Source organism: Haliotis rubra, unplaced genomic scaffold, assembly GCF_003918875.1.
Source record: "Haliotis rubra isolate DU_JTF1 unplaced genomic scaffold, ASM391887v1 Scf62, whole genome shotgun sequence".
Taxonomy (NCBI): domain Eukaryota; kingdom Metazoa; phylum Mollusca; class Gastropoda; order Lepetellida; family Haliotidae; genus Haliotis; species Haliotis rubra.
Genome location: NW_025767324.1, coordinates 1,262,614 through 1,285,900, shown reverse-complemented (window position 1 = coordinate 1,285,900; position 23,287 = coordinate 1,262,614). Strand labels below are relative to the sequence as shown.

Below are 23,287 nucleotides of genomic sequence, written 5' to 3'. Positions count from 1 at the left end.
GGAAGTCGCGGTGGCTGAGCGGGTTAGGCGGCTGACTTTGTGTGCTAGCGATTAGGTGCCTGACTCTCTAGTGGGTTCGAATCCCGGGTGCATGTGGGATTGTAATGAATTTGGAAGGGTAAGAGAATGTATGTTTTATTACACCATGGTATATATTATTACCACAGCGCCGGGAAAACTGAGATAAGAAAACTTTTTATCATTTCACGTCGTAATAAAGGTTCAAGATGGGCAATGGAATGCTTCACAATTATCATGGAAATATAATGCATTGGGAAATTAAGGATGATTTCGATTGCGAAATTATCAGTTATATTTTTTAAATGGGCGTTACACGTACAAACGTCTTCTATGACCTGATATTTTCGCCGACAGCGGCCTGTGATACCGGTAGGAAATATGCGGGGATTTTCTGTGTAATTCCACTGGGTCACAATGACTGGCCAAATCAGCCAGGGGTGACCACTTAAATATTTTTAAGTCACTGTCGTCACTTTTCAATGACATTCACATTGACTTATATCCTGGTCTTCAGGCAGAGCTTCTGTAATCATAAACACTTACGAAATGCGATCTGGGAGATCCGGGTTTCTCCGAATTATCACAATGAACGATATGTCCCCAGGTATATAAGGCGTACTTCCTCGCCAACAGCACCTATCTGTCCTGAAGGTACACTACCTTTCAAGCTTTACTATGGCTCCTCTGCTGGTCATTGTTGTTCTTCAAATTGTCGTGTTTCGCGGTAAGTCAATTTCTAACAGACATTGTGCTTTATAATACCATGCACACCGTAGTATTTTAAGGTTTAAATGCACCTACATTTGTTTTCTATCTAGTAACTATTCTAGTATTTTGTTCCCCTTATTAGTGTGTTAATCACCGTGCCATGATGCGTTCTTGGTCCATTTTAATCACCAATTTGTGGGTGTGAATACTTGTTATGACATCTCAAGGGGCGGTGGGGTAGCCTCGTCGTTAAAGCGTTCGCTCGTCACGCCGAAGACCCGGGTTCGATTCCCCACGTGAGTACAATGTGTGAAGCCCATTTCTGGTGTCCCCCGCCGTGATATTGCTGGAATATTGCTAAAAGCGGCGTAAAACTAAATTCACTCACTCACTACGGCATCTAAAAGAGATAAATTTGGAAATTTGAATCTATCGTTTTTCTTCACCTAAACATGAAATGTGGTATACAGTGTACCATCCGTCACGTCGATGACAACGAAGGGAAGGACGTTCACTGTTGCTTCGTTTCTTTTGATGTTTGTTGTCTTCATACGTGACCCATGTTCATTATGTTTGGTGTAACACGCAAGGTTACTGTTGAGTTATGGCGGTGTTACTGGCGAAGTGTCGTTCACTCTCTTCTTCACTCTCCGACTGTTATATCAGACTTAAAAATACAGAAATGAAACAATGTACGACTCGTAAATGTCCTAATAACTGAACTACCTATAATTTTATACCTTACAACTTGTAATCCCTGAATGTGAGTGTGTGAGTTTAGGTTTACGCCGCACTCAGCAATATTCCAGCTATATGGCGGTAATCCCTTAAAGTTCGAGCAGTTTCGAATACGACTTTCAAATCATTGTACATTATTTTCATCATCATGATAGTATGGTATTATACCCCTTTTAGCAATATTCCAGCACTATCGCGACGTGGGACACCAGAAATGTGCTTCACACATTGTACCCGTGTGGAGAATAAAACCCGGGTCTCCGGCATGACGAGCGGACACTTTAATTATTGCCCCACTGCCCCTCACGAGGAATGAAAATAATCACAAATATTGCCATGATTAAAGTATAATTTTGAATTTCTTCTGAAACTGTTGTTTAAAAGTAATACAACAGAACAAAAGCTGTGCTACGTTCCCTCCTCTGTCAAATAAACACCATACGCCCCAGGTCCTCAAGGGAAAAGAAATATCGTTTTCATTTGTTATATTTCTATTTTCGTAATTAGAGATTTTTTAGGTTTATCCGTTTTGATATGTGAGTATTTCTTACAGTACATATTTCGTATAAATATCACTATGACTTAGAATATGTCAGTCACCTTCGATTCTTAGAAATTTTAAACCCGCAAGCCCCGATTTCTCGAAACAAACTGAAGTTTTTACTCAAATTTAAAACTGAGTGTGAGAATGTAAAACAGCTCACTTGCAATTCTTAAACCAAAGAACCCAAACAACCTAAGTAACATGTCTAACGAACACAAATTGTCCACAAAGTTTGAGTTTAAATTCGATTTTAGTTTATTTGAGGAAATGCATTTTGCTGAGTGTTCTTTCAAATTCAAAATTCAGACTTAAGTCTTCTTCGAAAATATTCCGTCCCTTATGTCGTTTATTAGTGCACCGTTATCAGAACATTACGATCATATCAACAGTTTATGAGTGAGTGAGTTTAGTTTTACGCCGCACTCAGCAGTAATATTCCAGCTATATGGCGGCGGTCAGTAAATAATCGAGTCTGGAGTGACCCCAACATGACCACCGGCCTCCTAGGCAGCCCGGACGACGTCGTCATGAATGTGCACTTGTTGAACATGTCGATTGTTCCGTCTGTTGATGACGGCCATAGTAAGGCGGATATCATTGACAACAGGAAGCGACGCTTTGTCACCAGATAGCCACATCCGGTTGGCGGTCGGCCATGTGCGTTATTGCATCTCATCACTGCAGTAATATCCGCATGTCCCTGCACGCGATGGGTGTCGGAAAAAACTGTTACAGGTTGTTACAGGTCACTGACTGTCTTGTTACAGGAATCACACCAGGATATAGGTTGATCCTGTTCCCGGTAATATATTTACCTGATACAGTTGTTCTGAACATTAAAATAAGATCCCAGACGACCGTGTCCTGTTGAGCTACCGCTAAACAAAAGTATTGACAGCGTGTGTTGCGCTTGTAACGGTCTTTCATATGCAATTTTTCAGGGAAAGTGACATGGAGCAAAGTCACCTTTTGGAAAATTGTTGGAACATCATTGAAAATGAACAAACTATGATTAACATGAATATATACGCATGACGCAGTGTTAATGATGAGGGATGATACGAATGTATTATAATTATATTTATGATAATACCGTTAGTGTATGCTGATAATGTGAATGTATACTGATCAAGTGTGATAATAATGTGAATGTATGATGATGACGTGAATGCATGATGATGTGAATGTATGATGATAATGGGAATGTATGGTGATGATGTGAATGTGTGATGATGTGAATGAATAATAATGTGAATGTATGATGATGTGAATGTATGATGATAATGCGAATGTATGATGATAATGTGAATGTATGATTATATGAATGTATGATGATAATAAGAATGTATGATGATGATGTGATTGTGTGATGTTTATTTATGACGATGTGGGTGTAACATAAAATGTGTATGATACTGTCACTATTTGATGATGTGGATATTAGACACTGGGGTTGAAGGATTATAGGACTACATGATGATGTGAAAGAATACAGACAAGGCGAATTTATCGTTACAATGCCATAACAACACAAATATAATAAACCACTTCATATGTTCCTACAGGCATTACTTCCCAGACAGTCTGCAGTGTCGACCATGATGCGCCATGCAAGGCGGCCGTTACGTCCCTCTATACCAACACTTCAGCCTACTGGTTTGGGACGGCATATACGACGGCCTGCCCCGCTGATTTGCAAAACACCTTGAGGTGTATGAACGCTAAACCCTCCCGCACTTCCCTCCTTACTCGACTGCTGGGAGACGCCGCCACCGACGCCAACGGTTTCTCATTCGTCGTCAACGTCACGTACACTACATCTCCAGGTAAGCGTCGTCAACGGTAGTACTTCTGACACCAAGATATTTTGGTTTTAATCCCAGAATAAGGTACCACTTGTACCAAGTTGAACTATAAACATAATCGAGCAAATCAGGACCAACACAACGACCAGAGAATCCTGGCACTGTTAAGGGGCAGCACTCTTCATAGGCAATTAGGATGATTGACACCGCTAGGCCAGTCGGGTCCAGTAATGGTAAGATACATTAGACTGTAGTTTAAAACTATCTTACGAGAAAAATATTCTGCCCAAGGTAAGGAGTGAGTGATTTAGTTTTACACCGCACTCAGCAATGTTCCAGCTACATGGTGGCGGTCTGTAAATAATTGAGTCTGGACCAGATAATTCAGTGATCAACAGCATGAGCATCGATCTACGCAATTGGGATACGATGACATGTGTCTACCAAGACAGCGAGCCTGACCATCCGATCCCGTTAACGCGTTAGTTGCCTCTTACGACAAGCATAGGTTACTGAAGATCAAATCTTACCAGGAACTACACGGGTCCCAAGGTAAGGAGGGTTTACGATAATTAATAATTACATTACTCGAGCAAATATTTGATTCTGCAGGTACATACGAAGGCTGTGGAAGAAAAGTGACGGTACCAATGACGACAAAACGTACCTTCACCATCGACCCTCTCGACGACAACGTGTACAACCCATTCGACCTGCGTGAGCAGCCGGAAGTGACATGGGAGGCGGATGACGATGCACTTTACACTGTAGTGTTGTATGACGCCGGTATTTTCTACACGCATGCCTTGTACGTCAATGTCGCAGGGGGACGACTGCAGGGAGGAGAGGTATGTTGCATCTTGGTCAGATACACGCATGTATGGCGTCACAGAACTAACTTAGGGCACATTGCATTGATCTAGTAGCCGGATGGGTAATCACATAACCATCTGGAGCCCGAATGTTCTTTGTTATGAGGGGCGTTGGGGTAGTGGTTAAAGTGCACGCTTGTCGCGCCGAAGGCACGGTTTCGATTCCCCACATGGGTGCAATGTGTGAAGCCCATTTCTGGTGTCCCCCGCCGTGATATTGCTGGAATAATGCTAAAAGCGGAGTAAAACCCAACTCACTCACTCACTCTTCGCTATGCTGGTATCGAACTATTGGACTATAATTTAGCAGAATATCCCAGCGCTTTAATACAAGCGACTTTTTATATTCACAAGAAATCACTGCTAAAAGAGCATTACGACTTTATCAGGTTCATGAATCATTATCAAACAGTGATGACACCAGGTGGTCGGAAATGTCATACATTTTTAACCCTTGAAGATAGAGGTTAGAACTGATCTTCAGCAACCCATGCTTGTCGTAAGAGGCGACTAACGGAATCGGGTGGTCAGTCTCGCTGACTTGACACATGTCATCGTATCCCAATTGCGTAGATTTGTCTGGTCATGATGTTGATCACTGGATTGTCTGGCCCAAACTCGATTATTTACAGACCGCTGCCATAAAGCTCGAATATTGCTGAGTGCGGCGTTAAACAATAGACCAACCAACCAACTAATATACATGTCGGGTCTTGAAAATGTATTCACGTTAAACTGCAGATTATCATGATTTCTTTTTCTCCCCCAGACAATCAAGTCTTACTTTGGTCCAGCGAGTCCTGTGGATCGCACAAACCCTTACGTCTGGATCGTGTTCAAACAGCCGACGTCTCTGAACGCTGCTGTCGTCACGGCGTTCTTCAACAACCAGACATCAGCCAATGGTGGCAGCATGTACCTCGACATGATGGTGTCCCGCTTCAACCTTACAGGTGAGAACAGAAGCTAGACCAATGCTGTGGTCTTTGGTATAGATACTATGGGCGAGTAGTTTGCCAGGCCAGGAACTGATTGCTTTACATACTGCCGTGATGTTCGTGAGATGGTCAGTTGTTTTCCTCTGAGGCCAGTGACAACATCGGACACTAAATAATGGAGATGGAGCTGGTTAACTGTACATTTTGTAATTTGCTAATTTGTTTAAAAAAATATTTTTTACAAACTGAAACATATTAGATCATGTTTTGGAAAAGTGTAACGTTTTGAAATAATACCTACGTGTCTGTGTCTGTTGCAAAAGTTGAGTAGTATGTAGACTGGAACTCAATTATAGACCACTCCCGACATTACTGTGAAGATTTATTGTACATGGATTTTTTATTTGTTTTTAACTTATATTTATATTCAAACTTTAAGTGTTTATGTGTTGTGTTACATATTGTCTGTGCAGGTTCGTATGGCTTGAACGTCGTCAAGGTAACCAATGACGAATACGCTGCAGTGCTTGTCCGTGGAATGAAGTTTCACAACAGATGCCCTCACTACTATGGACAATGTAAGTTGCTTCAACACTAGGTGTGTACATGTTTTAGACCTGTTCTAGCGTCTGCTCAAAAGCAGAAGGTCGGATGTTCTTGTTAATGCTCTGCCTTGCACTGGGCTTTAAGGGTATAAAACTAAGACTGGTTAACTCAGTCAGTATACTATGTCTCTCTCTCTCTCTCTCTCACACACACACACACACGCACGCACACGACCCAATCCGACGTCACCTTTCTTCACACACACACACACACACAAATAGTTCATGTTTCACATCACGACCCAATCCGACGTCACCTTTCTTCAAGTCATGTCCAGAAAAAATAGCGTCAGATCCAGCTTATAAAAATAGTTCATGTTTCACATCAGCCACATGATGCGAACGGAATAAATAGTTATGGTTCCTATGCAGACTCCCCTTCTCTCATTTGCAGGGCTAGGCGACTACATTCAACAGCGAGGGGGCTTGCCGTCACTTACCTAACGCCGTAAAACCCTTTCGACCTCCGTATATCACTTGACGTCACGTTCACCGCCTCTCCAATAACGTATGAAGCTTGCTGCAAGGAGGGAAGCAAGGGGTACGTTCCTTGATATTGTCATTGTATTGTTGTACCAAACAAGGTCAGAAACACGGCCTCTAGTCCCTGCTGGCCTCTGCTCCATTATAGGCCGAGACAATTACCCTCTACAAAACGTAGATGAGTAAAAAGTGATTGAGGGTGAATTCAAAACTGAATACAATCCATGCTGAAAAGAGATCCGTACGAGTGTGTGTATACAATTTATGCAGGTGCTTTGTATATTTAAGAACCGTATAGTATTTAATACTGGTATTTGTGGGAAGAAAGGTTTAAAGTTGAATTTATATTTTCGAGCTACCAACGTACTTCTGGGGTGGATTGGGGTGTTTTATCGAAATAGACATATGATACAAGTAAATGCTAGAGACATATGATACAAGTAAATGCTAGAGAAAAAAATTATTCTGACTTTTTATCAAAAGAACTTCTTGTCTGCCACCAAAATACACTGCTGCAAAATGTATTCTCCTCTAAATGATTAGGCTATATTATGTACGCCTTCCCGTTTTGTGGCTGTACCTGAAATAATATCTTGTCAAAATGCAACCCTAGGTGGCATTGCGAGAAAGTACTGTTTTACTGTGTTCATAGTATGTTCATTAATTATTGTTTGATAACCAACGTCTGTTATGTGGTCATCTTTCTCTACTTTCCAGCGCGGTCAACGTGTCTTTGGATTATAGGAACTCCGGCACTCTCGAAACCGTGGAGACTCGAAACACCCCGAATATTAACCTCGTCCCTACGGAGATCCTTCAAGCACCTGCGGACACGCTCAAAGGTACCTCACCCTGATTGGCTGTGAAGATGGTTTTAACTTTGTCATAGAACCAGTGAGCACCTGTTGATGGATACTAGGCGCTTGAGAAATCAATTATTTTAATTATTTCTATTTTTAAATACAAACTGTCAGAAAACATACATTCAAAAATAGGATTTGACTAAAAAATAACAAGCCTTACAAAAAATGTTACCGGGCTGAAAACAGTCGACGGAAGACTACAAAATGAAATTCCAAAACGTAGCTGGTGTACCTGTACTAAATATACTATCCCCGAAAAAAAACGCATAGGTGTTTTGTATTTTTAAAAATCTATTATATTACCTATTGTGTTCGATGCAACAAAAGTGTTGATAACATGATTTTACACAATTGCACAAGTAGAAAATCGACCTCACCTCAAAATGTTGATTTTGATGAGATTTCTTACAAGGATTAAAACCGCATCGTCACAGCGCAACAAAAATCACCTTCCCGTTGAAATTGTGCAGCAAAAAGCATGCACTGTCTGGCTATAAAAATCCAGATTACTCTCGTTTTGAAGGAGTTTCAATGTCAAATCATTACGCCACGTCTTGAAAGAATGCACGCTGGAGATTACCAATCTCCTTTTGCCAGGCGTCTGAATGTTAGTCTGAGCACGATATCACGGCTTGCAGCTCGTTACAACCAAACAGGTATAGCAAATGACCGTCCCCATACAGGCAGACTTTGAGTCACCACTGCAGCCCAAGATCGGTACATCCGGGCACTACATTTTCGTGGTCGTACTGCCACGGGTGACAGCAGTGCCTGCACTTCAGAGGATATCCGGTCAAACTGTACGGAACAGGTTGAGAGATTGGCCTGAGAGCCAGGAGACCCTACGCTATATCACTTCTGGAACTGGTCCCACATCAAGCTGACACCTAGTGGTTAAAGCGTTCGCTCGTCATATCGAAGATCCGGGTTCGATTCCCCACATGGGTGCAATGTGTGAAGGCCATATCTGGTGTCCCCCGCCAAGATATTGCTGGAATATTGCTAAAAGTGGCGTAAAACTAAACTCTTTCACTCACTCACTCAAGATGGCGCAGTGTCCCTATTTTACTATGTGAACCAACATTTTCTAACATTTCTGCATTTGACAATTTATGTGCGGCCAAAGTATCAACTGTTTCAATACAATCAATTCCCTCCATATGCCTGAAAATGTGCTTTCCCCATTTTTAACCTGCCGTTATTGGTTTGTTTCAGGCAAGAAGTACACGCTGATGATGTATGACGCTAACCCTGAACTCAACATGACCAAACAGAACTCGTATGTTCATTGGATGATCATCAACATCCGGGGTACTAACGTCACTTCCGGTGACGTTGTGTATGACTGGCTATTGCCCATGACTTCAAGATTGAATACGCTCTACCTGTTTGCCTTGTTTGAACAGACGACTCCTGTAAACGTTTCCTCCGTTAAATCATATGCTGGAGACGGTTGTCATGAATTTGTTTTGAACAGGTGAGTTTGTATGACATGAATTTGAATGAACCGTGGCTAATGGTGACAAACATAGATTTGTCTGGTCCAGACTCGATCGTTGTAGTTTGTTGTTTAATGCTGCACTATTCCAACTATATGACCGCGGTCTGTAAATGTTCGACTCTGGACTAGACAATCCAGTGATTGACATAATGAGCAGCGAGCCTGACCACCCGATCCCTTTAGTCGCATGGTTTGTTGAAGACCACTTCTAACTCGGTCCGATCACTCTAGAGCTGACGTGAATATCAAAGACTGTGACTGTAATTAATTTTCTAGCATTTACTGGGGTCATGTAGTTAATGAATTCAGCAAATTTCCTGTTATCTCTTAAGGACACTCAATCTCCACTTACGTGTTATTCATTTTTTCACTCTCAAATATATTTCTTTTCTTTGCGACAGGTGCAAATTTCAGGCCGGAGATTTTATTCGTGATAACCAACTATCCCTCGTCGGTTTGAGGTATCTAAAGATTGTTCCCGACACCTATCAACAGTTTATGTCCTACTCTGTGGCTAAACTCCAAAGCAAGGACGACGCATGCAAAGACACATCCGGCTACGCTGATCCGTGTCCGACTTCCGGTTCAGAGAAAATGACATCATCCGCCATCTTTGTTTCACTCCTGACAGTGATGGTAGCATACATGACAAAACGGAAATGATCACCATTTGTGTTTGTTAGGCAATGCGCAACCAGAAATACGCAGATTATTGTTTGAGCCTTACAACACTGCAGAACTGGTATGCTATTGTGATACGGAAGCACTCGGGGTGGGGTGGATGGTGATGTCATGGCGGAATTACTTCCCTTGTTGTTACTGGATCCGCTGGATCGAATCCAACAGATTACTTGATTAAAATCCTTTGTTAACTTTTCAACATCACACAGTTGAAACCCAATATACATCTTCACTATTGTGAAAAGTTTTTGTAAATAAATTATTTTTCTTACATTCGTGCGTTTGTAACATATATTATATTTTGGGATTACACTTTCTTAGTACAGTTTCGTGATTTTGTTTCACAGTAGTTGAGATGCTAGCTGTAAGGGTGATGCTTCCTTAGCTCTAACCTGGAACTTCAGATTACCAAGGTTGGTTTGTTGTTTAACGCCGCACTCAGCAATATTCCAGCTATATGGCGGCGGTCTGTAAATAGTCGAGTTTGGACCAGACAATCCAGTGATCAACAGCATCAGCATCGATCTACGCAATTGGGATACGATGAAACGTGTCAACCAAGTCAGCGAGTCAGATCACCCGATCCCGTTAGTCGCCTCTTACGACAAGCATGGGTTACTGAAGACCAATTCTAACCGGGATATTCACGGGTACAGATTACCAAGGAGCACAATCGTTAAAGGCTCTAATTTGGCAGAGTAGCAACCCCTGGGCACGCCATACATTGTTTCATTACAATATCTCACATCTATCCTTCTATTAAATCAAGAACATGGAATAATGATAAATAACAAGATTTCGGTAAAATAACAATTTAACAGAGAGCTGTTTTATAATCACACTTTATTTATCATTAGTGACAATAAGACGGGATCACGTGTATTCATCAATATGTACATAAATTCAAGGTCAGACAAGGTCATATTGATCAGGTATCAAATAGGAACACATCAATAATGCAGCCCACCAGATATCAATATTTGCATATCAGCAACTTCAAAATAAGAGACATGACAAGGACTATTCTTACATATTATCATTCTTACAAACTTCCACAAACAGAAAGAAAACAACATATTTTTCAGGTACTGAATATACATGTACCTGAAACACACTGTTAAATACAGAGTGACAATCTTTACCAGTGGCATGGCACTAAATTTCCTGAAAGAGTAAAGGCATCTGTACACTTTAACTATTAGGTCTGATAAATATATCTTCGATATCACACAAGTGTATAGTCTGTTTGCAGTGAAAACGTACCAATGAATTTCACTTTAAACAAAAAAGTAAATCAAATAATGTGAAATCAAGATTGCGAATCCTCATAACTTTACCTTGCCAATTCAACATTAAAATCTCAGAATTTTATTCTACTTAGGATAAAAGTTGTTAAACAAACGATCATAGTTTCAAATTGCTATTATTGGTATGTATTACAAGGGGGTATGGACTTTAAATGAAACCCCGAGAACAAGGGTTGGTTTCTACCGTAGTCTAAGTTAACGCTCATCACGGACCGCACGTGCATTTGTTTCACTATTCCAACTACTGCGCGTACCCCCTTGTATTACAAACCAATAATAGCGATTTGAAAATATGATCGTTTGTTAAACAACTTTTATCCTAAGTTGAATAAAATTCTGAGATTTAAAAGTTCAATTGGAAAGGGAAAATCATGAGGATTCGCAATCCTAATTTCACTTTATGTGATTTACTTTTTTGTTTAAAGTGAAATTCATCGGTACGTTTTCACTGCAAACAGACTATAGTTGTAGTCAAACCACAAGAATGTACCTAGAGAAGTGAGGGAGTATGGTTTTACGCCACTTTTAGCAATATTCAAGCAATAGGGGAACACCAGAAATGGGCTTCAGACATTGTTACCAAGTGGGGAATCGAATTTGGGGTGAATCTATTCTTGTGTATTCCAGATTCTGATATTATCTTTCGCTTCAGAAGGTCAAAAAACAAACTGTCCACTAACAATGTTCATGACCCTTGTGGAAGCATTGCCTGATATTGAAGCAAGGTGCAGGGTTGAGGTGTTAAGGCTGTGGAACATGAACAATCTTACATACAAATCTAAGCATACATTGTTCTGCACCTCTTACTCGAGCTTTATTTGTCCCTATAAATTATGCCCACTTTATTGACACACAGGGTTGTGGTTAAAATAGGACTGAGAATGTCCCTTTATGTCTCGAATAAACATAGCTGATTACCATCAAACGTCTCTAATTCACACACAATGGGAAACAATGGATGGCCTTCCAGGGGAAACCTGTAATGAAAGGGAGACCACTCTTGCCAAGATGCTAAAATACGTTGATAGACATTAAAATGTCTATAAAATGACATCAATAAATAAGCAAAATATGGCTCGAGAAAAACTGAAAGCCAACGACATAAGCAAATCCTCTTGGAACACCTTCAAAATCAACAGGGCTGTCATAAATCTGACCCATAAGTCGATCTCGAATATTTCCGTACCTTGCTGCCTGGTCCCTCAGAGTGACCAGCATCTCGCCACAGAGATATCCCCCAACAGAGAACCCATGGATCATGAGTGGCTTATCACGTCTGCTGCCATCATCCAGAATATCAATAACCTTTTGGATGACAATCTGGGCCTTCTTTGGCTGGATCACTTTGCTAGGAGGAACTTGAACACTTAGTACGTCAAATCCTTTGCTCAGATATAAATTTCCATATTTATCCAGATGACGCTTCTTCGCCATCATCCAACCCACCAGGACTACCAGTGGCCTTGACCTTGAGAGTGTTTCATTGCTACGGATGCTGCGAAGCTCAAGGTTGGATGCAAACCTGACGGAGTCTGTCACAGGAGCACTTGACATGAGGCGAACACATTGGATGAAGGGGGACATCTGCAACAGAGAACAAAGAATAAAGACAAGGAAATACTGTACTTAATCTGTATCAGAACCTTGACTGATCATCCCTCTAAACATGGTTGGCCAAACAAGTCAATAGGGAGCGAGTCGGTATTGTTATATGCCAGTTTTAGCAATATTCTATGGCTAGGAAACCCTGTACACTTGGCATAACCAGTACAAGCTTTAACCACTTGGCTATTCCAGCGCCCTGAATCAGCATGAGTGAGTGTGGTTTTACTCCCGTTTTAGCAATATTCTAGCAACATCGCTGGACACCTGGGCCCCGTTCCTCAAAACGATCGTAGCGCTACGACAGTTGTAAGTCTATGTTAAAGTATGGGAGTTACGATCATCTTAGCGCTACGATCGCTTTGAGGAACGAGGCCCAGCATTGGGCATGCACCCGTGTGGTGAATTGAACAGGGGTCTGTTCAACCACTTGACTATCAAACAGCAACACTGGAATATAAACATGAGTGAGTGAGTATGGTTTTACACCGCTTTTAGCAATATTCCAGCAATATCATGGCAGGGGACACCAGAAATGGGCTTCACACATTGTACCCATGTGGGGAATCGAACCCGGGTCTTCCGCGTGACGAGCCAATGCTTTAACCTGTAGGCTACCCCACTGCCCCTATTGTTAGTTAAACCCCCATGAACCACTGTTGGAAACTAATGTGTTACCTCATCATGTAGACAGGGGTCACTCTAGCAAACTAGGTCACCAGGTCGTTCTGTAAAATAGAATTAGATTCAAGCAATGAATATTAACGCTACGAATTGTTTCGTATAATTCCCAAACCACCCATTACCAAATATTACATTTTAATTAAATAATCACTTCGTGATTGCGGTGTATCCATGTGTTAAAAACGGACGTTGGCACAGGAATTCAGCCAGCTTCGGTTCGATCCTTGCACAAGGGATGCTGATAGCAACTAGAATCCTACAAGAGGCTTCATGGTGAGGAATGTCAGTAGTATTATTGTACATACCACCGACTGTTCTGAACTACAGTCTTCCTGGAAACGCTCGTGTGTTGTGCCACTCTGTAGCCATAACAGTTTACTGATTTCGTGACTACAGTTTTATTTATTTTGAATATACAACAAAATAATAAACATATAGAACTGGCAGACGAGTTCGGTAAGTTGTTAACATTCTTGGAAAGTACGCATAAAGACCAGTGGAAAGGTATTGGTGCATTGGCGGATCCAGAGGGAGGGTGGGCACAAGGTTGTTGTTTTTTAAACCCACCCCCACCCATTTGAAAATGACTTAAGACCACATTGAAGATTTTTTTTGCGAACCCTCTGAACACCCCCTTTCAAAATTTCTGGATCCGCCCATGAATAGGAAATACCTATCAAATCCAATAATATGTCATCTTCGAAAAGGTACGATACACAGTGCATGGTAATTGCTATCAAATCTCATGTTACATTTAACGAAAAGGTATGGATACCGCTGCATGGGAATTATTTACCAAATCTCATTATGTCAGCTTAAAGTAAAGGTATCAATATATAACACACTAAGCTTCTTGTCCTTCTTCTTTGTGGTTTTATATGTAAGTGTCCCTGACAGCCTCCAGTAACAGTTTTATTATATTTCGTTCCCATTACGATAAATATCCTGCACTCATAGCTTTGTTTCATACGTTGGTACATCCATACATTGGACATATCTGTCAAATCTCAGGTTATCTTTACAAAAGGAATCGACATACAATGCATGGGAAATAGCTATCAAATCTCATGTTATCTTAAACGAAAAGGTATTGATACCACTGCATGGGAAATAGCTATCAAATCTCATGTTATCTTAAACGAAAAGGTATTGATACCACTGCATGGGAAATAGCTATCAAATCTCATGTTATTTTTAAAGAAAGTTATCGATACACAATACATGCGAAATATCTGTCAAATCTCAGGTTATCGTTAACGAAAAGGTATCGATACCACTGCATGGGAAATAGCTATCAAATCTCATGTTATTTTTAAAGAAAGTTATCGATACACAATACATGCGAAATATCTGTCAAATCTCAGGTTATCGTTAACGAAAAGGTATCGATACCACTGCATGGGAAATAGCTATCAAATCTCATGTTATTTTTAACGAAAGTTATCGATACACAATACAATCAAATCTCAGGTTATCGTTAACGAAAAGGTATGGATACCACTGCATGGGAAATAGTATCAAATCTCATGTTATTTTTAACGAAAGTTATCGATACACAATACATGCGAAATATCGTCAAACTCAGGTTATCGTTAACGAAAAGGTATCGATACCACTGCATGGGAAATAGCTATCAAATCTCATGTTATTTTTAAAGAAAGTTATCGATACACAATACATGCGAAATATCTGTCAAATCTCAGGTTATCGTTAACGAAAAGGTATCGATACCACTGCATGGGAAATAGCTATCAAATCTCATGTTATTTTTAAAGAAAGTTATCGATACACAATACATGCGAAATATCTGTCAAATCTCAGGTTATCTTTAACGAAAAGGTATCTCTCATGTAATACTAATGTTCCACACAGTTTCTAAACGACATGCAATACACACGCAATAGCACTGCGATACTTTCTTCATTGTGGTGTAATATGTATCTGTCTCTGACGGCCTCCAGTACCAGATTTATTTTATCTGTTTCCCATTACACCCATCCCCTTGCACACATCGTAGCTTCGTTTGGGAGTGAGTGAGTTTAGTTTTACACCGCTTTTAGCAATACTCCTGCAATACCACTGCAGGGGACACCAGAAATGGGCTTCACACATTGTACCCATGTGGGGAATCGAACCCGTCCTTCGGGTGACCCAGTGACGAGCGAACACTTTAACCACAAGGCTACCACACCGCCCCCTTTGTTTCCAAAGTGGCGTGAGTGTTTACTGAAAGGCCTTGGCAAAAATATACCTTGCTCATGAGAGCTTTTTGAGTACTACTTTAAGCCTTGAACAATTCGAAATCACGAGCAAATACATTAAAACATAAATGCTTTCGGCAAACACGAGCATATGTTTTCAAAAGGGTACGAACTGGCATTTGGACAAGAGACTGAAGTTACCGATTTGCCTAAATTATGTGTTACTTACTGGCGAGGACTCTTTCAATGCGTTTTGTAAACTTTGGCAGCTGTTTTTTAGATATCATCCGGTAGTACCTCCACCCCATTTGGATCCGTTGTCCGATGCGCCGTCCCGCCAGTTGATAGTTCCTCGCAGTTAGACGGAGACGCTGGAACATAAGCATGTTTGTATGGGTTGATGTGTAAGGCTGCACACAACAATACAATACAACAGCTATATGACGGTGATCGGTGAAAATCAATCCTGGATGAGATAATCCAGTGATTGTATTTTACGCCAATCTCGGCAATATTCCAGTTATATGACGGCGGTCTGTAAATAATCAAATCTGGACCAGACAATCCAGTGATCAACAGCATGAGCATCGATTTTGGCAATTGGGAACCGATGACATGCCAACCAAGTCAGGGAGGCTGACCACCCGAACCCGTTTGTCGCCTCTGACCATGGGTTGCTGAAGACCAATTCTTATCCGGTCTTCACGGGTGGACAATCCAGTGGTCAACATCATGAGCATCGATCTGGACAACAGGGATAATGTCATAATCAACCAAAGACGTCTCTTACAAGCTTAATTTGCTGACTGAATACCCATTATTGCGTGGGTCTTCAAGGGTCTGTAAACTGGGTATATACACCCATTCATCATGTTTGGACAAAACCAGTGGTTGATATTTAGAGCAACGATCCACACAGCCGCGGTACCATGACAGCAACCAACCAAGTCACCAAGACTGTACATCCGTGCCACGTTGGTTTCTGGAGATCAGTTCAAACCCGGATTCAACAGAGGATCCTGATTTTTATAACAAAAGATACTTACGTAGCGCAACAATGTGTCGGTGGCATACTTCCGGTAGAAATCGCAGTTGCGCACCATATGCCGTCTGTTCATATATTGTAGAACCTTCACTTGTGTACGGCTGTGTTTAGAGGAGAAACACATTTTAGAATATTTTTGAATGGGCAATGTTTAAATGTCGATGTGACATTAAATCATCCATGCACCAAGTAACCGTTATGGAGTTTGGTGTTCGGAGTTACGCCCCTTGGGTGTGCCAGAATGCTAGTTTCGAATCACGGTTTTCATGACTTCGAGGTGGTAAGTAAAGACTTTTCTTCTACATTTAGCTGACATGTTATTAAAATAAATAGGGCTACTGTTTGCCTGTGAGTGAAGGCAGACAATACTTGTAGACTCAATGCATACCGTGGCAACTGGTTACATTCTGAAAAAGTGGATTTTAATTGTATCAATGAAATGCAAATACTTCGGGACGAATTCACTCTCAATACTTTATTTGCTAAGCCTTAAACAGTATAGTCCTAAAATAACTTACCTTATTCTTAACCATCCCTTTGTCATCTTCAGGAATCTACTCAACTGCTTGTCGAAATAACGGGTAATCCACGCCTTTAGTGCATAGTCATCTGCAAATGACAAGGTCAATCAAGGACTGGTCACTTTATAAAGTATTGGGAAAGGCATGGACCATTTTGCACATTAGAATAAAAAATGGCCCATTAAAACTTTGAAGTTTACTATTGATACAAGGGCAGTGGCCCATTCTAAATTTAGAATCCTGAAAATGGCCGATTGTCAAGGTTCTCTATCCCAATCCCTGCTTTATATATTAAGTTCATAGTTTTACGCGACAGTCATTTGCTGGGAATGGACGCAGAAAAATATTCACTGCGGACCCCCATGTTTATGTGTCGAAGTAAAACTGAATTAAGTTAACACATTGTACATGGATCTATGCAAGATTTATGTCATCCTGTTTAGATCGATGCTTATAATGTCATTCACTGGATTGTTTGGTCCAGACTCGATTACTTACAAACTATCATCATGTGCCTGCCACATTGCTGAGGGTAACAACACACAAACAAAGAAACAACACATTAATCTATATTATCAAGTTTGATATATACATACGGGAATTTATTAGGTAGCACATAATTCGCAGACCTATAATTCTGTGAATTAAGAAAACAGAGCATTTGTCTGAATGATTTATTAACAATTTGCATCTTGCCGTATAGCATGATATTTTGTAGAGATCTTCAATGCACGTGAAATGTCATCCACTCAACATTGTTGAAATCAGGTTTTTACTGATGATGATATGCCACATTCTCTCCTTTCAATTTGGACTGAATATTAAGTACCATAATTGTCGTGGCACGTCGTAAATTGTCAGAGGCTACAAGGTGGTACATTATTGACAAATGCAGGTATGTCCCACAGACAAATTGGAGATCAAATTGGGTACAATCCATCCATCATTTCAAGACTCTTGAACAAACACAGGGTTACCAATGGTATTGAAGACCTTCCAAGTCTTCTTGACCCGTAAGTCAACAATAAGAGTGAGCGAGTGAGTTTAGTTTTACGCCACACTCTGCAATATACCAGCTATATGGTGGCGGTCTGTAAATATAATCGAGTCTGGACCAGACAATCCCGTGAACAACAACATGAGCATCGATCAAGCAATTGGATGTGTCAACCAAGTCAGCGAACCTAAAATATTCAATTTCCTATCTGATGGTATAAAATAAATGAAAATTTTAAACTGGTTTTGTAAATAGGCAGTGCTAATTGTGCGATATATTGTTATGCGTCAAAAAGCTACACATCAATTCTCACAGAGAATGACCCAATTTGAAAGACACAAATCGTAAAAAAATAAAGACAATATTTCTGTCACCTGTTGTTGCTGTTTTATTGAAGAAAGTGTCACGAACGAAAATCAGAAATTGTAGCACTCAAGGGGAGCTTGTAAAAATTCCATCACATCTCATGCAATACTACCCTACACGAACGTTGTAATCTACGTGACGTTTCTTTATGGTGGCTGCATAACACATTGAAGGGAGATAGCATTCACAAAATTCAGTCGTTATTCCCAAAGTTGTGGTTCGTTAAGAAAACAACATTACATGTAACATCCTCTCCACTCAGTTGTGTTTGTTAGCATTATAACAATAAAGTTTATCAAGGCAAAGCTCTTGAAAATATAAACTTATGTGGCCGTTTATGTTATACTGTTAAATACAGTTCCTTACGCTAAAAAAGACGACAAAAAGAATCGACATCTGAGAGGTAATATAATAAACTTCACTGAGAATACAACAACATTTACGTAAGGTAATATTATTGATCAGGTTGTCAATGAATGCCTTTCAGTTTGTAACGCAGATTACAGATTTGCACAAAAAACACTTGTTCAGATGAATAACATTCATTCCCTCTTTCTCCCTATTCCCTTATCCGTAATCCCGCTGGATCTCGGCATGAGTCTTGCCCATTCTGTCAGAATTCAACAATGATATTTTTGTAATCTACGTTACCAAACTGTAATCTACGTTACCGTGCAAACTAATTCATTGGACGTAATACACGTCCTCATATAGACTGATTTTACATCAATTTACCATATATGAAAGTCATTATTGCTACTTGATGAGCAATAAATAAACAGTTACCGGAACATGTGATAGCTATGAAGGTATTACTTGATTCATTGCAATCTACGTTACCATACTTTGGGGAACGAGTACAAAATTGAGGGGAAAGATTTCTTAAGAGATCGAAATATCATATGTTTAGGGTTAAGATCAATATATCTAAAAAATCTATGTGATATTAAAACAATTGATACATGCTTCACAAAATATAACTTTTGAAATGATGGCTACCGACACCCAAATATAGTGATCATTTCCGAATGCTTCTACCGAAGAAATTCTCAACAGTAGAACAATTGCTTTGAAATATTCTGAAACTATATCTCTCCAATTAAGTAAATTAACAAACATTCTTACCTGTTTCATGGGGAATTACCCGAATAAAGATGAAGTTTCCCTTCCAAATTTGAATTTCGTGAAATGTCCCTGAAGTGCTGCGATCATGTGACAGCAACCCATGGCAACTGTTGTAGGTTATCAAATTATTTGCCTGGGTTCTCTGACTATGCTAGGAAGCGAAATGATCTATTTCCAATTATAGTTTGTAAGATTCCATATCAGGTGGTGACGTAGATTTCATAACGTAGATTACTTTCACCGTTTGCAAACTACCATGATCTTGACTGGAAGCATATTGCACTCCCTTTTCGGTTTTATTACTCTATGAAAACACAAAGCATTCATTCTAATCAATTTTATAGGTAGCTGTTATTCATGTTTCTGTACAGTAATGGTAACGTAGCTTGCATGCTTAACACAACTCTTTTTATAGACCGGGTTCGTCTTTGTGTACGGTTATATATGGTATGATGTGTTCCAAGATGACATTTTTTCTACATATAATATATCCAGTAAACACTTGCGAGCATTCAAAACAAATGTTTGCCAATATATATATGCATTTTACACTGCATTTTTTACGTTCGGTAACGTAGATTACCGCTATTGAGGCGACATATTTCGTAGTGTCACATTTGTTTTGTTTATTATGATAAGGCCAAAAAAATAAATGTTATGGTTCCGATTTCCTACATTTCAGAACTAGGGTAGGTAGGTAGGTTTTTTTTGCAATTTTTTTACATTATTACTCGTTAATTTTATTATGAGGTGAGATGTACAATATTTAGGGTCGGTCGGGAAATGGCCACTAGGTCTCACTTCACAAAAACAGCTTTTGAGGAAATACACGTATGGCCACTGTCTAAATATACAGCTTTTAACTGAACCTAGCATGTACAGCACAGTATAGGTATGCAATATATTCTATGAAAACGATGTATGTTCTTTATCGGAATACCAACTTTTCTTGGAGAGGACGTATCTTTCTGCGCGTCGTCGTGCCTGTCGCCGTCCATGCGTGACAGATACTGCCACCACCAAGACACAGAGCAGCGCCAAAGTCCTCATACTAGAAGAAAATATCATTTAATAAAACATATTATTATTCGATTTAAATCGAATCTTCATTTTTCGCTACTAGTAACTATCGTCAAGTCATGTAACTTCGATCGCCGATTTTTAATGGTAATTGTCGCAATACGTAGCGATAACTTACGATATCTGCAGCTTTTTGATCTTCTGGTGACACCACTTTCATTCGTTTGGACCGGAAAATGTTTCGTGTCAAGTTACCAAATGTAAGTTATAGCTCATTTTCAGCAAACAACTACTTTTTAACCCTAGATCAATAATGTAACTTTATCAGCTCAAATATAATGTAAACAGTATAAATTTCACACGTTGTAAATTGACAGCACCCCTGTCTTCTGTTTGTTTACGTTGCTGGTCTAATTGTGAAATGTTCAGACACGTGATATCCTTGTCAAAATTTAAAACTTTGGAAACAAGTAAGGACCATTTCTTATAGAAAACTTAATGCTTTTTGAGAATATCCGTGAATTTGTACCTGATGAAGTTCGAGCTAGTGCGTCGTTGATAAATACAACCTGGGCACAATGTACCCACCCTACATGTCAGTACAGAACATATTTACGTTTCTGCAAGCCAGTTCGTGGTGTTTGTCTACATTCTTAGGTTTGATGCCCGTCACGATGAGCCTGAAGAATAATTCCCTGCATAATTATTAATACTTGTATATAAGCTGAATATTCGTGACTTTTCATCGTTTTTAGAAGTATGGAAACATAAAATGAAGGTTTCATGGACATAAATACCATAAAATTACTTGGGGCTGCTCTAGCTCTGAATTTGACACAAGAGATCGTCCTTACAAGTCATCCTGTTTACGCGACAAGCAAGCCAATCATATGGTCGAACTTATGTGACGTAGCTTTCTGGGTCACTTGTGTTGACAGTGAGAGGGCGCCCATTCCGCGATTGTGAAAAGCAGTAAATATACCTGGATTTTGGAAATGTTTGACATACATAAACAAGTTTAGAGATAAGAGATTTGAAAATAAGATTATATGAATATTATATAACTTTGAAAATTCAGCGACAGTTACATGACACAAGGGTGACTTCGAGAAACAAAATGGCGTGGTAAAATCAGTAACAGTGACAATCAAACATTGATGCAGGGCCGTTTTTAAAAAAAAATAGCTTCAGAAGATATCACTCAAATAACAAGGCAACAGTCAGTGTTTGCTGTGGAAGGCGGATAATATAAACGTTAGGCCCAGCTTGTCGCACAGTCCAGGCTGACGTAAACAATGTAGAATCTACAGGCTGACGTAAACAATACATCTGCAAATCTGTAGAACTTATGGGACTAGATCAAATCATATGACATTTAATGTGTCTCCTAACCGGTAATCACGACAATGGAATATAAACGCCATAAGGTCAAACTGGATGCCTACCTGTGAAGACAGTAGATACTGACGGCCGCCGTCGTTCAAGTAGTCGCAACGCAGAACAAACGAGTAACCAGTAAATAGAATGACGTAGTTTCTTTAGGCGTCCAATCAGCGCATGACGTCCAATAAGTAGCGGGAAGGTGCTCGCGCTGGTTTCCCGGCTCCCTTTGCGCGATATACGAGACGGGTCCCAGCTTACAAACCTTTGACGACAATCGTGTTGTAGCCAGTGCCATTCCTAGCTGTTTACCACGATACACTGAATGGGGGGATTCAAGAACATGGGTTTCATAAAGTTGAGATAACTATTGTTTTCATGTTTATCCAGCCCCGATCTTGTAATGTATTTAAGCCGAGTAATTTGACAAGAGTTATCGCCCCTTCGGGATAAGACAATCACTGTTCCCAAACCAAAGAAAACACGTGATGTCCTGCCTTTCTCTCCCCAAATTTTGTTATATCTCATAAATGTTTGGGTCTTAATTATTTGGGGTTTATGTAGATATGACAACGGAGTGTCAATACCCCTGCTCTTCCGGTATCATTCTTGGCTCCTACTATTTGAGGTGTTTTGACAAGGCCATATATGTTAACGTGTATGTCTGTGTCATTGGAAATATACATTCGGCAAAAAGTAGGGGAACCTGAACTGTCAATTTGGATAGGGAGTATAAGCGTTAACAAAATTTTCAAAGATAGACGTCATATGACCGCACCACCATTTCCCTGTATCACCACCCCTCGTGCACAGCGCTGGGCGGTGGAGTAGTCGAGTGGTTAAGGCGCTCGCTCGTCACGCCGAAGGCCCGGGTTCGATTCCCCACATGGGTACAATGTATGAAGCCCATTTCTGGTGTCCCCCGCCTTGATATTGCTGGAATATTGCTAAAAGCGGCGTAAAAACCCAGCTCACTCACTCGTGCACAACGCAGTATACTTAGCACCATATAGTGCAGATCAGAGGTTCGATACCCAGGCTATCTCATGAAGGAGACGTTGGGAATAATATAATTGTTGTAACTATGCCTGTAGCTCGGCGTGGAGGGGATCCGATACTCTGACTGAACATCTGTCCGCTTTTTCCTCTTTTTCCTGTAGAATATTGGTCTTCAGAAGCCCATGCTTGTCGTAAGAGGCGACTAACGGTATCGGGTGGTTGACACTTGGTTGACACATGTCATCGGTTCCCAACTGGATTGTCTGGTCAAGGCTCGATTA

At 40.3% G+C, this 23,287-nt stretch overlaps 2 protein-coding genes across 2 annotated transcripts; one reads left to right on the top strand and one right to left on the bottom strand.

Annotated features, from left to right (window-relative positions):
- The first annotated feature begins 590 nt into the window (after nt 1-590).
- LOC124256131 (uncharacterized protein C56G2.4-like) lies at nt 591-10,032 on the top strand. The gene is made up of 9 exons (XM_046690086.1): nt 591-745; nt 3,577-3,837; nt 4,429-4,664; nt 5,458-5,641; nt 6,100-6,204; nt 6,626-6,772; nt 7,432-7,556; nt 8,793-9,054; nt 9,480-10,032. The coding sequence occupies exons 1-6, from the start codon at nt 697-699 to the stop codon at nt 6,673-6,675; spliced, it is 885 nt and encodes a 294-aa protein (XP_046546042.1). The 5' UTR covers nt 591-696; the 3' UTR covers nt 6,676-6,772; nt 7,432-7,556; nt 8,793-9,054; nt 9,480-10,032.
- A 3,312-nt stretch (nt 10,033-13,344) lies between these two features.
- LOC124256209 lies at nt 13,345-22,148 on the bottom strand. Its single transcript, XM_046690188.1, has 6 exons — nt 22,073-22,148; nt 20,552-20,658; nt 17,117-17,207; nt 16,600-16,699; nt 15,783-15,924; nt 13,345-13,396 (listed from the first exon to the last, which is right to left on the bottom strand). The coding sequence occupies exons 2-6, from the start codon at nt 20,655-20,657 to the stop codon at nt 13,371-13,373; spliced, it is 465 nt and encodes a 154-aa protein (XP_046546144.1). The 5' UTR covers nt 20,658; nt 22,073-22,148; the 3' UTR covers nt 13,345-13,370.
- Between the last annotated feature and the right edge of the window lie 1,139 nt (nt 22,149-23,287).